Source organism: Pseudonaja textilis, chromosome 2 (genome assembly GCF_049901715.1).
Source record: "Pseudonaja textilis isolate UNSWEBS1 chromosome 2, rPseTex1.2, whole genome shotgun sequence".
NCBI classification, from domain to species: Eukaryota; Metazoa; Chordata; class Lepidosauria; order Squamata; family Elapidae; genus Pseudonaja; species Pseudonaja textilis.
Window position 1 is genome coordinate 81,653,678 of NC_141991.1, and position 15,671 is coordinate 81,669,348.

The following is a 15,671-nucleotide window of genomic DNA, read 5'->3' on the forward strand; positions in this document are numbered from 1 at the left end:
ACTTTCCAACTCTTGTTTCCAGTTCTTAACAAAATAAATATATCCCAAATTGTTCATAAACATGGATGTGTTTAATGAGAAGTTCATAGCCTGCAGATCTTTTTCCTACACATAATTACAATTCTAATGTTAACGTTCCCATCCCAGAAACTCTTAAAACTATTTTTTCTTTAAAGAAAATGAGGTTGCTGTTATCTCATTTGCTTTACATTTTTTTAAGATGGTAGGAAATTGATGTGTAATTAGTCCTGAGTTACTTGAAATTGCGTGATGCAGTTGTATCCACTCCTACTCTTGCAACTGGTAGAAAAAAAGATGTTTTTCAATAATTGAGTCCAATACTGTATTTTGTATATTGAAAGACTGCTCTCCACCAACTTCTTGTTGTGGTACCAGAAAGTTCTATTTAGCCAGCTGCTCAGAGAAGCTAGTCACTGTAGGCTTTTTCAGATTGACTTTCTGGTCCAACTTCTTTCATGCTGTAGAGCGGTTCCACTAGTTTGTTATGAACAAGCATCAACCCTGGTTAAAGGAAACAAAAATAGTTCAATTCTTACATAGATGTCATATTTTATCAAGTAATAACTTACACTTGTACCAAGTATATTGGAATCTGTGGGGCAGTGAATTGAAGACCTCAAACTTTTCTCCCTCTGGGTCCCTATACTGCCTTGCCTAATGTATTTGGTATCACTAGCAACTTGATAGTACCTACTACCACCACCCATCTTCCAAGAAGATATCCAACCTGGTATCCTACTCTTAACTTTGTGTATATATGAAAGTGTGCACTGGGAGGAGGGATTCCCACAGTTGGCTGTATTTCTGGTATATAAAAATGAAATAAAGCATTGCTACAGCAAGCACCATTATAGAAAACAGAGACGTGATTAGAAATATCAAACATAGGACAATCTAATGAGATACAGAAAAATAAAACTTTGTTAAACAACCCCTCCAATATAAAATCACCTTCAAGGTTAGAATATTAACCTTATAAATATGAAACCAATTCAGAAAACCACAAAACAGCACTTTATCTATTGCAGAGTCCACAGGCTTCAAGATTTATCAAGCATCAAAAATTCCTCATGAAAAAAAATGTCAGATTAGAAAAAAATATGTATTGAAATATGCATACAAAATGAAGTACATAAAGTCATGGAGCCTGTACAAAAATACAAGAAATATTGGACTGAAGCACAAAGAACTAAAATAAATTTTAACAAGCTTTTGCCTGTATCTATTTTTAAGATATAGCCTGAATTTCAGAAGATATGCGTATGTGTCTGTAAATATGCATTCTTTTTTTACTTCTTTTTTATTGCTCCCTTTCATCCCCTTTTATTTTTGACTTAAATTAGTAAAAGCAAAAGTTTGTTTCTTCAAAAGTAGAACCAGGCACAGCAGTTTCTCGCATTTATCCAGTGTTCTGAGCTTTATTTTTATTTTTTTTAAGTTCGCTTTTCTTCATTCTGGAAAGGGAGAGACTTGGCGTCTGCCTTTCCTTTATGTGTCCCAATGCTGATTCTGTTTGATACGAAAGGATGACTGTTTTCTTTCTGGATGCAGACAGGCATCACTCCAACATCCTCTCTTTTTAATTCTTTTCCTCTTAATATTTTTGAATGTTGTGTCTAGGAACAGGAAAATGCAATCCTTATATTCTAAGATAAAGCACCAATGTGGAGGAATGGATAAGATGTGCGACTAGGGCTGGATAGGGTCAAGTTCAACAACTCCCTATATATATGCGTGTATATATATCCCATTGCTAATAGGAAATGAAGTGAAAATTGAAGACAATAGTGTTTTGAACTTCAGTTTCAAGGCTGACAATGACTGAGGAGACTAAACATTTTTATAAACAGCCACTTGCAAGCTCCTTCATTAACAGTAAAGATGACTGTTAATGTGCTGGCTAAGAAAAGCAGTGCCTTAACATGATACGTGAAGCCAGCTGGTACCATCATACCTGTTTGTAACTTCCTGCAGATATTTAGTTATTCATTGTTGGTGAACACCAAGATAATAATTGTGGTGGTTCAGTGTAACTTTCACCAACATCTGTACTTGTTATAAAACACCACTATACTAGAGACATAAATAGCCTTTTGTTCCTTTATTATGCATTTAATGACTTACAGTAGATCCTTGGTGATGTTTTTACATACCCCTTTATCTATTTAAAGCTTCCCTTCAATTGGATTCTGTCTCAAGAAAGTTTAAAAAGAAGACATGCTTGATGGGTGTGGGTGGGTAAAAGATATAAACATTTTACTTAAAATGGCAAAAATGAGCAGGTTGAAAAAATAAAGAATCCAATTTCCGAAAAGCATAACACAGAAGGGCAATACTGAAAATGTTAATCTAAATAAGCCAAAAGCACTTACAGACTTGGGAGAAGCTCTTCAATAAGAAAATGCTAAGAAATAGTGGAAAAACCAATAAGACAAGTTTGTGTTACAAGTCAAAATCTCCCAAGGTACTCCTTGTATTTAAAGCATGACAGTCCCAAATTGTATTCGCAGCTCCTTGATACAACATTTTAACTGTGGCCAAAAGAGCTTCATGGAGGATTTTTGCAGCATTGATTTGTAGAGGTGAATTGCTAAACGTTACTGCTGCATTAATGCCATTTTATATTCTAGACATTTATAGACTATTTCTCAGATTTGAACAACAATTTACCTTGAAAATACTTCACAGTTTTTACTTTAAGTTCCAGAGTAGCATCATCATCGCATATAAAGATGGTTTGTGGATGTTGCTGAAATGCGGAAACAGTCCACATGTGGTTCACCCCTTCTTCAATTGCTTTGTATAATGCAAATGCTTTATGGGCTCCTGTGATCAGAATCATCACCTGAACGACAAGGCATACAAGAAACACAATTAGCCTTTTGATGACAAGCATCGTAAATACTAAATGGTCCTTGCTATCCTCAACTGTAGGCATGTATTTCAAGTTGGGAAAAATAACTAGATCAGGGGTGTTAAACTTGATTTCGAGGGCTGCATCGGGGTTGTGTTTGACTTTGGGGGCTGTGTGAGTGTGGCCAGCTCGATGTCACTTGAGTCGGGGGCACCTGTGATGGCCCGAGCACTCTGCCAGTGAAAACGGAGCTTGGGAGGCTGCGACAGCCTACCTCGAGAGGGCCGCTTGTGGCCTTCCCCAGCTCTGTTTTTGCTGGCAGAGGCACCACGGGCCAGTCCTTCGCTATTTTTAGGGTGGCCCTGTGGGCCAGATTTAAGCACCCTGCGGGCCAGATTTGGCCCCTGGGCCTTGAGTTTAACAACCCTGAACTAGATAGGACACTGATATCTGCAAGAACTAAGTTATATCCAAAGATGTTTCACCAACATCTGAAAACTTTTTCAAGAGAATAAAAGGGAGAGGATGTTGTAACCGTTAGAGTTATGTAGAATTCTACTTTACAGAAGTAGAATTTGTGGGGGTGGGAAATATGATCAAAAACAAAAGGAGTGCTCCATGTTTTATAGCAAGCTTGTACAACGGCAGCTTGCTTTTGGTTATATCAGTTTATAATCTGTAATTCTAGTAGGAGCTAATTTATGAATTGTACAGATTCTGTGTCCTTTAAGCAGAAACTCTACTGTGCAAGACCAAATGGACTAATAAACATTGGTGAACTAGAACCTGCTGAATTTACCTAGCAGACTTATAAAACTAGTTATAGCTGATCAGTTCAGCAAAAATGGACAGCATATAGAAAAAAAATCAGGATGAGTATCAATTCTCTTACCGTTTTACTTATCAACAACGATAATGCACTGAGCTACAAGCAATGGTTTCAGAAGATTTAAGAGGTCTGCGAAATCCTTGTTCCAAAAATAGTGTCAGTGTATTAACTGACTACATATAATAGTTTCATAATACTATAATGAATCTAATATTTTATATACTTAGCTTTTTATTTGGAATTTTGTAAAACAGCAAAATTTCATTCAGAGGCTTTGCGTTCTAGTCAAGTACTATATGACTGGTAAGTTTCTTAACTTCCATAGACTTATTTGTTATGCAACAGAAAACAAAACTTCCAATAAAACAAACAAGAAATATGTTTGGAAACATCAGAAAAGCAGCCCATTTATGGTCATCACTAGGCAAATGGTCAGTTTGTATCCTACCCACTACAAATATCAGAGAAAGGGACCCAAAGGAACTTCCCTCTCTAAATTGTGCATCATGCTCAATGTTTACATGCATGTGTAGACCCCAATTAGCACCTTAACACACTACCTGATCGATACCTAAATAGGAAAGGACATTGATTTGTTTTGAAATAAATACACTCCATATTAAGTACCAAACCACATTCCAACAAACTAGAACTGATTTAAAGAGCAGTGAGGATTATCAGGATATTAGAAAGTCCTATGTAGAAAGATAAAAAGAAATGGAAACGCAGACCTTGAGAAAATGGCCAATGAAGACATATAATAGCATTCTTCAAACACTTGGGAGGATATAACACAGAAGATAAAGATTCTCCATTTTCCAGGAATGCAAAAAAGAAAAGAATTAAGGATTCCGGTTTTAGGAAGATAGGTTGTGGTTGAAAATGTAAGAAAAACTTCCCAGTAATAGCAGTTTCATATTACAGCTGATTACTGGAATGAGGTTCACTTTGCTGGAACTACTCAAGTAGGGCTGCACAGTGAATTATAGGGAACAGTTTAATTTTGATTTCTGCACTGAAAAGGAATTGGACTTCATGGCCAACATGGTCTCCTCCAGGTCCAGTATTCTATAATACCGAGTAACCTAGAATTCATCTTTTCAGACAAACTGCTTGTTCCATATCCCCCTGCTGTTTCTTTTCTGTAAGTAGCTATTATGCTTCTAACCTCTCTGGCATCCATGACTGTACCCACTCCAACTGTGAGAGCCATTGTGGGCACTTTGGAAAGATCACCTTCAAAGAATCTAGCGTTCGCTAATATTGTGTCCATAGCTAATGTCTTGACTCTAGTTCTGGATACCAGGCTTGACCCTGGTTCATTGAAGGCAATATGACCATCTGGACCAATACCTGTAGGGGAAATCATTGAAATTATTATAATTGATTGACAGTTGCTAAACAGTAAATATGATTTAGGATTAAGTACTGCAGAATAATAAGTGCATCATTTAAACAGATGGTTGTGAATGTTTCTTTAGGCCATAATACAGACAGTAATTGTCAAAATGTTTATGTTACTGCCAAACATCTGAAATGAGAACATTCTCTTACAGGAATTAGCAACATTTCTGGAAAGAGGATTAGAACTAATGATGCAGATCAATGTAACTCTGGCTGCTCTTTTCAGCCAAATGGATTTCCAAATTCAGGGTTAAGCTCATAATCACAGAACCTTTCCAGGTATTCAACCTACCCCCCAAAAGACTCACAAAAGGACTTTTATACCCACATGCAATATTTCAATTTGTCGGCTCATAAAAGTTTAGGCTCATGGCCAATTAAAAAACGTTCATCTTCCCTGATAATATCTCATTTAATTTTACACCTTGCCTTTTATTCTGGAGCTCAAAGCAGTAGAGAAAGTACTTGCCCTCCTTTCTCTTATTTTTCCTCAAAACCCTGGGAAGCAGGTTGGGGTGAGAGTCAACCAGTGAACCTCCATGATCAAAGTTGAATGTTCAGGTAGATCTCCCTGATGCCAGTGTAACACCTCAGTCACTACAACTATTTCCATAACAAACCCTCCCACAAATGGTATCGGTATTATGGCCTTATTTGTTTGTACCTGCATCATTATTTCAACAAGATCCAGTTTATTTCCAATTCATCTTGCTTATACATTTGTTCATTAAAAAAACCCTGTTCTTATTATCATTGTTATCCTTGTTTTCTCTTTTGAGTTTAATTCTGAGAAACATTACCGAGATTAACTGAGCTTGAAACAGGACCACAAGCCTGCTCACAGACTTGTTCTATATCATTTGATTTGATATTTGAGTCTGATTTGCAGTGTCAAAAATATCTCTCTTGAAAATTGGGTTTTGAAGTAGTCTGAAAGCTGTGATGAGTCCCCCCTCTATAACCTCAATCCTGCTTCCGATGCCTTTAAATACTCACCCCCAACGAAAAGTTCTATTCCTCCAGCTGCTTTTATTTTGTCTTCAAAGGCATCACACTCTGCCTGTAAGTTGGCTGCATTCCCATCCAGAATATGAGTGTTTTCAGGAGAGATGTCAATGTGCTTGAAGAAGTTATTCCACATGAAGGAATGGTAACTCTCTGGATGTTCCCTTGGAAGACCTGACAGAATACCATGTTAGCATGCAATTGCTTTTAGTTCATTTATTTATGTCTCATCTTTCCATCTGTAATATTGAAAGGACAGCTTATGACAGCTATAACATAGTAGGAAAACTACCTGTTCCATATGCAGAAGGTTTTAGGTTTAGCCCCTGGCAACTCCAGTTAAAAGTGATTTGGTAACAAATTAGAAAAGATAGCTTACAGAGCAGTTGCTAGCTGGAACTGCACTAAGAACTAGATGAACAAATATTATGCCTTAGAACAGATGAACAAACTTATTTCTACATGGTAGCTTGGTGACTCAAAACCTGAGCTGTGAAAATTCTTATAGACCTAAAAATATAAAAAATAATAATGCAATCTGTTTCCCACCATGATCAAGGTGGGATACACAGCAATCCTTTCCACAAGTTTTCCCTATACCAATCCTGAGAAATAAATGAAAAGTCTCTGTTGAGGTAATTCCCCATTAGGAGAATGAGTGCATACAGGGAGACATATTTGAGAGAAGTGTTTGAATAATACACACATAGCACACAGATACACTGTACAGTAAATGTACGTTTTTTCTTCCAGAAAGATTTAAGCAAAGTTCAAAACACAGTCCAAAGTCATTCACAGGTAAGGCAGTCAGTGTACAGTCCAGGGATAATCCAGTAACAAAGTCCAGTGTCAAAAATAGTTCAGTAACAGACTTTACATCAAATCCAAGAATATCAGTCAATTATGAAGAACAGCAATACTCTCCAACAGAAAGAAACAGAGATACACTCACACTCTCTTCTGAGACTAAGTCTAAGACAACCCAGGTTTCTGACTCCATCTTATGGCCATTTTGAGAAACTATACCCAATTACACTTTTGCATTTTGTTAAAGATACAGTATTAAAATGTTTATCCTGGTTTATATATTTCCATCCGAAATAGCTGTTAGGTGACTTATATTCCTAACAGTCTCTACTCTAAACCTGGCTTGAACAAGTGTAGTTACATCCTATAAAAAGCAATTGCTCCTCAGAAATTGCCACAGAAACAATTTGGGCAGGAGAAGAGCAAGTCTGCTTCTTAACCTGTCCCTCAACAATTTTTACCAGAATCAAAGAAAGTAGAACCATCCTAGCCTTCTTACACATGAGTCTGGAAATAGTAGAGCAAGGCTCTTCAGACTTGGCAAGTTTAAGACTTGTGGACTTCAACTCCCAGAATTCCTGAGCTAACATGACTGGAGGAGGAATTCTGGGAGTTGAAGTCCACAAGTCTTAAACTTGCCAAGTTTGAAGACCCCTGCAGTAGAGTCAAAAAGTGTCAGTTCAGGACTTTCTCATCCTCAAGTTGCTTTGAAGGCTGTTAGATGACCTAGCTGAGTTAACCATTCAAAGGGCTTCGTTTCTTCCTGCTACATTTGCCTACCTATTGTTTTTCACAGATGACACCTTAAAAGAAAAATATTCAGAAGCTTACACTTTCAGTAACTACATCTTATAGCTACTTTTTATAAATAATCACACAATTTAATATAACAGTTCTTTAAGATAGATTAGTACTATTATCTGTATACTTGCTAAGAGAATGGTTTACTTCTGCTCAGATGGGTTACTGCTAAAAGAGCTTATGGTTCACAACTCAGGTTTTGACTCACCAAACTACAATATAGAAATAAATTCGTCTTTATCTGCATGTAATAAAGAAAATCTATTGACAGGAAGTATAAAAGATGACACCTCCCTACAGCTTTGAATGTGAAGGTGACTCACCTACATACTCATCCATATTGAAGGTTTTCACATATTTGAAAGAGAGATCTCCATTCTTACAATATTCGATCAGTTTTTTGTAACACCCTAATGGGGTACTTCCTAGAGAGAAAAGAAAGCAATTCACCATCCATGAAAACAAAGGTTGTGCTACAGAAAAGGTTTAACTGACAACTGCAATGGTTTATTTTACTACAGAAACAATGGCTCAAACATGCTCTTCAGCTGAGCAACAGCTTCAAGATCTTCAAAAATGCAATGGCATTCACTGCCATGACCCTTTCTTTGTTGCTAATGGTGAAGCATTCTTCAAAATATTGCTGATGAATGCATGTATTCATCATGTAATTCATGAAATGAATATAATTCTTTTTATACCTCCTATGGAATGATGTAGTCGATAGGAATTTGGGATAAGTGTTACTACCTAATGAGTTCTTTACTATGCAAATGATAAATGGCCAAATGTAGTAGGATATTGTAGTAGGATATTCAAACAGAGGTAGAATTCAATACTACAACACAAGAGAATATATTAAAATAACAGATAATGGCAAAGGACACAGTGATCCTGAAACAGGGCCAGAGAAATAACAATATCATCCTGTTTCTTACTTACAATAAACTTTATTAATCTGACAGGAAACATCAGCAAGGGACCCACACCAACAACCAATGAAATGAAGCAGCAGTTAATATCCAAGATTAAATTATTTGATTTTATGGAAGGTGTTTCGTGAAGTAGTTAAAGCATCAGGTTAGAAACTGGGAGACTGCCTCAGCACAAAGCCAGCTGGGTGACCTTGGGCTGGTCACTTTCTCTAACCCCTTGGAAGGAGCAAATGACAAACCAGTTTTGAAAACTCTTGCCAAGGAAACTACAGAGCTTGGCCAGTCAATCTCTGAAAATCAGACGACTGCATGTAAAAAACAATGAAAAGAAAAGGAAAACTTAAAACATGCCTCATAATTTGTTGGAAAAGATAGGCACATGCATTTTGAAAAAGAATACATTTCATTCCAATTCAATTTCCAATCAGCAACACAGAGTATGGCTTGAGGTAAATTATTAAATATTATGGAGGAAAAAGCGAACATGTCACAGGAATGATTAACAATAGAGGGAGTAGTGGGAATAGCGGGTTAAAAATTAAATTAAAAAGGCATTTAATTCCACCTATCATTGTAGCAATGCAAGCATTGTTATTATGATAAAAATAGTATGGACTATTAATACAGAGGTGGATGTTTTATTTTTTACTATTTTAGTGATCTATCAAACTTTAGTGTCAAAAAATACGTAAAGTCTGCTCAGCCCATTAGCAAAGTATCTAGCCAAACTTGCTACAGGCATTTAATTGTGAGAATGTTCATGACAGATATTAGTCTAGGGGTAAGTATATAAAAATAACTTGTATCCCAATTAAATGTCCGTGTGTTCAAACAAAATTGCAAGCTCTCGATAGATTATTTCCATGTAAAGTTTTTTTCTTCTAAATGTGAGAAAACAAACTGCCTTCCAAAATATTAGTCACCTAATAATCATTTGTGACAAACATCCTGTGAAAAGAAAAACAGCTTGATCATAATACTGTTGAGACAGTCTTTTATCTGAATTAGACCAGAGTAAATTATGACTCCATAGCTCACCTCCTATGAACTTCGGTTTGTAACTTACCAGTGGGAAGTCCAAGAGTGAAATATTTATTTGGTCCTGGATTAAACTGGATTATTCTGTTCCTAATGTACTTTGCAGCCCATTCACTGGCCTCATTGTAATTTTGTAGAATTATAAGCTTCATTGTAACCTGCAATTTTGGAAGAATGCACAGATTATACATTTCACTTGTAGGCTAAACAACTTGTGAAGGCAGGATTGGCTATTTATGTAAATGTAAACATTACCGGTAGTCCTCTATTTATGGCTACGATTGAGTCCAAAATTTCTGTTGATAAGTGAAATATTTGTTAAGTGAGTTTTGCCCCATTGTACAACTTTTTATGCCACAGTTGTTAAGTGAATTACTCCAGTTGTAAAGTTTGTAATATGTTTGTTAAGTTAATCTGGCTTCCCCATTGATTCTGCTTGTCAGAAGGTTACAAGAGAGGAACACATGTCCCTGGGACACTGCAACCGTCATAAATACGAGTCAGTTGCCAAGCGGCTGAATTTTGATCATGTGACCATGGGGATGCTGCAAAGGTTGCTTGTGTGAAAAATGATCATAAGTCCCTTTTTCAGTGCCGCTGTAACTTGGAACAATCACTAAACAAACTGTTGTAAGTTGAGGACTACCTGTATTGTACTCAGATATTTTTCCATCTAAGAGCTTTTTTCTCCCCCAAATACTTGACAGATATTGTGTTCATTGTTCTGAAAAAAATTAAAGAATAGCATAATATTATCTGTGAAGGGTCTTTGGTGCTCCCTCAGCTTAGTTATTTTTACTGCAGACTTTTCATTACCCAAGTAGGTAACATTATCAGTGCTACGAGAGACTGACGTTTCCTCTCATTTTATATTCTAATGCAGGGATGTAAAACTGGCGGCCCCTTGGCTGGATGCATCACACGCAGGCTACACCCACCCCGGCTCCACAAAGGCAAAAAATGTCGCAATACGTCACATGACATTATATGGCACGATCGAGTTTGATACACGTTCTAATGGCTTGCCCTGTCAGTGTAATGGGAGTGATTTTGGTGGTTCTTTGGTTGGGTTGTTTACTGATAGCTTGTTTGGCAGTTTCTTGCTTTATGTATGATTTGCTTCTTGATTGTTGATCTTATATTAACTTTGGTGTTAATCTCTGCTCATCTGAGTGTTGATTGCTGATGAGGAGGCATTCTGGTCTTTTTGTTATTATCTGCAATTTGAATATTCTGCAACTTGTTTCCTCTTCCCTGTAATTAAGATTCATACTTCATGCATTACACGGAATGGACAGTGCTCCTTGAAAACCTAAACCTGTGATGGTGAACCTATGGCACGCATGTCAGAAGTGGCACGCAGAACCACTTCTACTGGCACGCGAGAGATCGCCTGGAAGAGCCCCACTGCTCAGGTATCTGGTGTGCATGTGCGGGGGTGGGGGCGCCTGCCCGCACGCATTGCCTTCTGGGTGCTGGCAGACGAGCGCGTGCAAAATTTTCAGCACGGGAGCCCAAAAAGGTTAGCCACCACTGACCTAAACCATAAAAATCCATTGGTTTTCAGCAATATCATCCAGACCTGTGACTTTTGCTGCAAATACAGACCTTACAGCTATCATCTGCATTGATTAAATATCAAACTTTCATTCATAAATGAATGGATTAGAAAAGCAGCAAAGTCTTTTATGCAATGAGCCTGATTAAGTTGACTGTAAAAGTTGCTGACGTTGTAAGAGGAAAGCTGTGTTATGGTATCCAAAAATCAGAAGGGGTCTGGCGGCACTTTAGACTAAAACCGTATATTTTAGTAAGATTTTTGTGATCAGATGCATAGACAGGTAAAGTGAGGTAGGATTATAAATTGAGCTATGGTGAAAGAGAGAGAAGAGACGGTGGTTATGCATACATCTGAATTAGACTATTGCTTCTGTGTCATATATGTGGGTATATGCATAACTTAGTATTTATTTATCCTGTCATGGTTATACAGTGTATGTTGGAGGTGTGACCCTTTGAGAGCTGTATGCACCCAAATTTCATTGTAATGTATGCCGATTAGTGTACATTCAGAGTGACAATAAAGATTCAATTCCTATTGCATTCCATTCTATTCTGTAGGTCACAGATTACCAGCATTTTATCAATTGAAAGCTGTCGTGTGTTAAACACCCATTGTGTTTGTTGAGCTCTTCCGAGTTAATCTGAACATCAGAGGGAATCTCATAGCCCTGAAGCAAGTTGTGAGTCAGAAAAGCTTGGACCTTTTAGTAAAATAGGTTAGGCTGAAAAAGTGCTCCCAGATTCCTTCTAATAATACGGTTGCATAGAGGTTGCGTTAAAGGAAAGCAAGGCCGAACGGGGATCATTGGGGAAAGAAATCACGAGCTTCACGAAGAGAGGGAAGCTGGAAGCCGGAGCAAAGGAGGAAGGAAGTTTCTCAAGCGCGCTCAGAAAAGGGGCCGGGGTGGGAAAGAGGCGCAGCCACCCCCGGGATTTAAAGCAGGTTCAAGTCCTCCTGCGCCTATGCAGAAACGCCGCGAATACGAGGTGCACGGGAAGCAATTCCCGGAGGCCCCGATCCGAGCAACCTGCCTTGCCACTCACCTCTCCTCGGCGGCCACTCGCTCCCACTGGGCCCGCCTTCTTATGACCTCATTCCGTCACATGAAAAAAATAAATAAAAAACTGCTGAGTTCGCAGCACTCCTCGAGTTTCCCGCCCCCGGGGACTTCCTGCGCTCCTCCTCCTCCTCCTCCCTGCGCAAGCGGAAACCTTTGTATCTTTTGTCGTCGCGCCTTCTTTTCGGCTTCTGCTCGTCTGTTTCTGACTAAAGGATCTGAAGGATCTCCGGGCGTTCGGGGTTCCACCTCCGACAACGGTGCTCCTTTCCGGGCTCATCGATTTGCCCCTTCCCAGAAAGTTAGGGGGCATCCAGATTTTGTTTGGCCATCGTCCTGTCTTCTTTTACGGGCGTGTAGATAAGTTGCCTATGGGGATTCTCAGTCATTCAGGCCATGGTTGTCGCAAAGGTGCTTTTTCAAGAAGCAATTGGACTTTTTTGGGGGGTGGGGGTGTTCTTTGAAGACGTTTGGCTTCTCATCCAGGAAACTTCTTCAACTCTTCATTCATTCAGACCTGAAGAAACTTCTTGACTGAGAAGCCAAATGGCTTCAAAGAAAAACCAAACAAAAAAAACCTCCACTTGCCTCTTGAAAAAGCACCTTTGGGATCAGTTCCCATTCTGAGTCTCCTTGTTGCTTGTTTTTTCAAACTGCTGAAAATCTCATAAAGTGGGAGGACAGAATAACTGGCTGTAGGATAGCCATTTCTTCCCTAACATCTGTAAAGAGGATTCAGTTCCTTTTAATTTTGCTTGTTGGGCGGCTCTGCAGTCCCTCCCTGGATAAGAAAGGGTGGTTGGGTGTCTGTCATGGGGACCTGCTATTTTATTATGCAAAGAAAAGGAAACACATGAATAAAGGAACATGATTTATGGAGGAGGTTGATATTCCCTGGTGCTGAAGATTAGACTGGCTTATAATGTTAGTAAAACAAACCAAAATAAAAGTTGTCAACCTATAGGAATAGTTGTCATTAGAACTATAATGTAAATAAATTATATGTTCTGTTTTCCTTGGAAAAAAAATATAATTCTGTGGGTTATGCTCTTTTTGCAAGTAAGAGGTGTCTCTAAAAACAAAAACTGAAAATCTCGGCTTTCTTTTAAATAGTCAACCATTCCTACCTTGTTCTCAAGGAAAATGCATGGATCTCTTCATAAGGCCACTAGAATTTGAGGCCAGCTGGACGGCTTTACTTTTATTTTTTTATAGTGTCATATAACCATTGCTGTGCTGGTAGAACAGTGATAGTGATGGCTGGTTAATACAATAAATCACTGATGAGGAAATGGCTGGTGCTTTTAAATACAGCAGTAAAACCACTCACTGAAGCTTATTCCTAGGTAAATGAAATCCCCTATAAGCTTCCATAGCTGATCAGAGATTTTAATTCAAGAGTTACCAGTTATGCCCAGTAGCTAGGCAATTCCTGGGCCAAGCAGGGCCTGAAGCTCAACAATGATCTTTCTATAAGAGGGAGATGGAAAAGGCTTTTAGAATGTAGCTTGCTATTTCACTCCTGCCCTTGAGAGACATTTATCAGGGGTGTTCAGTCATGGGTGTCAACTGTTACGATTTTTTATCAGACTTAACAATAAACCATTAAGTCAAATATCAGATTTGTTGCATTTGGTCCAGGAATGGCAGAAAAGTTGGTTTTCTTAAAAACTAATAGGGCTTGCCACAAAATCTTTGTATAGTTGTTGAAGCAGTCAGCAATGTGTTTTAAACACTATTATTTCAAGACTTTCCCCTGCTTTTGTATTCACTGCTCCTGTCATTTCGTGGCCAATTGAACAATATTGTTCGATTCTTAAAGTGCTGCAGGTTTTCCAATTTTTTATCCCTGTACAAATACTTTTGAATTTCTGTAGACTTTTCATATCCTGCATTTTGCACATCAGATAGGTCAGTCTGGGGGAAAAGGTGGAAATTTGGGGAACATTTAAGCAGCAGGTAACAGGTTGCCATTAACTTTCTTTTTGAAAAGCTTACCTGAACTTTAAAATTTTCAAAGAAAGTCCATTTAGTCCTGCCTTCATAGTAGACTTATTTGACAATAATACAAGATTGTAGAATGTTAAATTATTTGGCTGCATGTTTCACAAATGCCACAGGAAAGAGCTTTAATACTATATTAAAATAAAACAAATTTAGCAAAATAAAAACCAATGTTTATTGAAGATGAAATCATCAAAGGAATATACCTAAGCCACTCAATAGTCATGTAACTTTCTGACCCTCAGGTACTGACACACCCTGAACAACAACAGAGCTTTGGGGCAACTGCTCAGACACTATTGCTTGCCAGGAATGTCAAAATATCTTTTTATGTTCAGTTGATAGACAATATTTAGCTGCGCAATCTTTTAAAAGTTATATGTAACCTGCTTTTTGCCAAGATGGATATTAATTTAACTTGTCTGCATGTCTTTAGTTATATTTTTAGTTTTTAAATTTGTATTCACTGTGTTGAGTACCATTTCCCAGTGAAATGCAACAAAGATATACAAAGAGAGAAGCATTTTCTAATGTCTTAGAAAATACATTATAAGCAGAAAAATGAAATATAAAATATTCTTGATCTTTTGCAGATGTTTTGCAGATGGACCACTTCATTCATATTCATATGAATGACTTGGCTGGTACTCCCATAATTTACCTCACTAAATTCTTGTCAGTTTTCAGACAGATGGAGATTGGGCCTGAAAATGGTCACTTGTTAGCCTAATGCAGTAGCTCTATTTTTCACCCTAACAGCAGTGTTTCAGGAGCTCTACAGTGAATTCTACCTTTACAGGTAGATACAACTTATCCTCACAATTGAGCCCAAAATTTCCATTTGCTAAGCAAGGCAGTTAAATTGTCCCATTTTACAACGTTTCTTGCCTCAGTTGCTAAGTAAAACACTACAGTTAAGTTAGTACCTCAGCTGTTAAATGAATCTGACTTACCCATTGACTTTGCTGGTCAGAAGGTTGTAAAATGTGATTACATGAACCTGGGACACCACAACCCTTATGAATACATGCCAGTTGCCAAGCATCCAAATTTGGATCAGTGACCATGGGGCTGCTGCAACAGTCTTACGTGTGAAAAATGTAAAGAACTGCCTTTTTTCACTGCCATAACTTTGAAGGGTCACCAAATGAATGAAAGTCAAGGACTACCTTTAAATGCGGGCATGCACTCTGGAAAAAGAGTCAAATGCAAGGATGGGCACAACCGGGCCATATATGAAGGCTATCCAATCATGTCCCTGAAAAGTCCATCTCGGGAAGGGCTCCTCGAAAGAGATGCCAGTTTTCCCTGGGCGCAGCACTTAGTTAACAGAATAAGAGTTGGAAGGGACC

The 15,671-nt window shown here is 38.1% G+C and overlaps 1 protein-coding gene across 3 annotated transcripts in view; it reads right to left on the bottom strand.

Moving 5' to 3' along the window:
* Nucleotides 1-49: 49 nt before the first annotated feature.
* Nucleotides 50-15,671, bottom strand: part of GNPDA1 (glucosamine-6-phosphate deaminase 1) — a 65,803-nt gene continuing 50,181 nt past the window's right edge. Inside the window, exons 1-7 of one of the 3 annotated variants that reach the window (XM_026696430.2) lie at nucleotides 12,302-12,445; nucleotides 9,723-9,852; nucleotides 8,045-8,146; nucleotides 6,105-6,287; nucleotides 4,873-5,057; nucleotides 2,692-2,866; nucleotides 50-522 (exon numbers count right to left, since the gene is read on the bottom strand). In XM_026696430.2, coding sequence (XP_026552215.2) covers nucleotides 428-522; nucleotides 2,692-2,866; nucleotides 4,873-5,057; nucleotides 6,105-6,287; nucleotides 8,045-8,146; nucleotides 9,723-9,846 — 864 coding nt within the window. In that variant the 5' untranslated portion in view covers nucleotides 9,847-9,852; nucleotides 12,302-12,445 and the 3' untranslated portion in view covers nucleotides 50-427. Of the gene's footprint in view, nucleotides 523-2,691; nucleotides 2,867-4,872; nucleotides 5,058-6,104; nucleotides 6,288-8,044; nucleotides 8,147-9,722; nucleotides 9,853-10,840; nucleotides 10,946-12,301; nucleotides 12,446-15,671 lie in introns of those variants that run through there. The other 2 variants (XM_087924468.1, XM_087924467.1) reach the window with 2 other exon arrangements.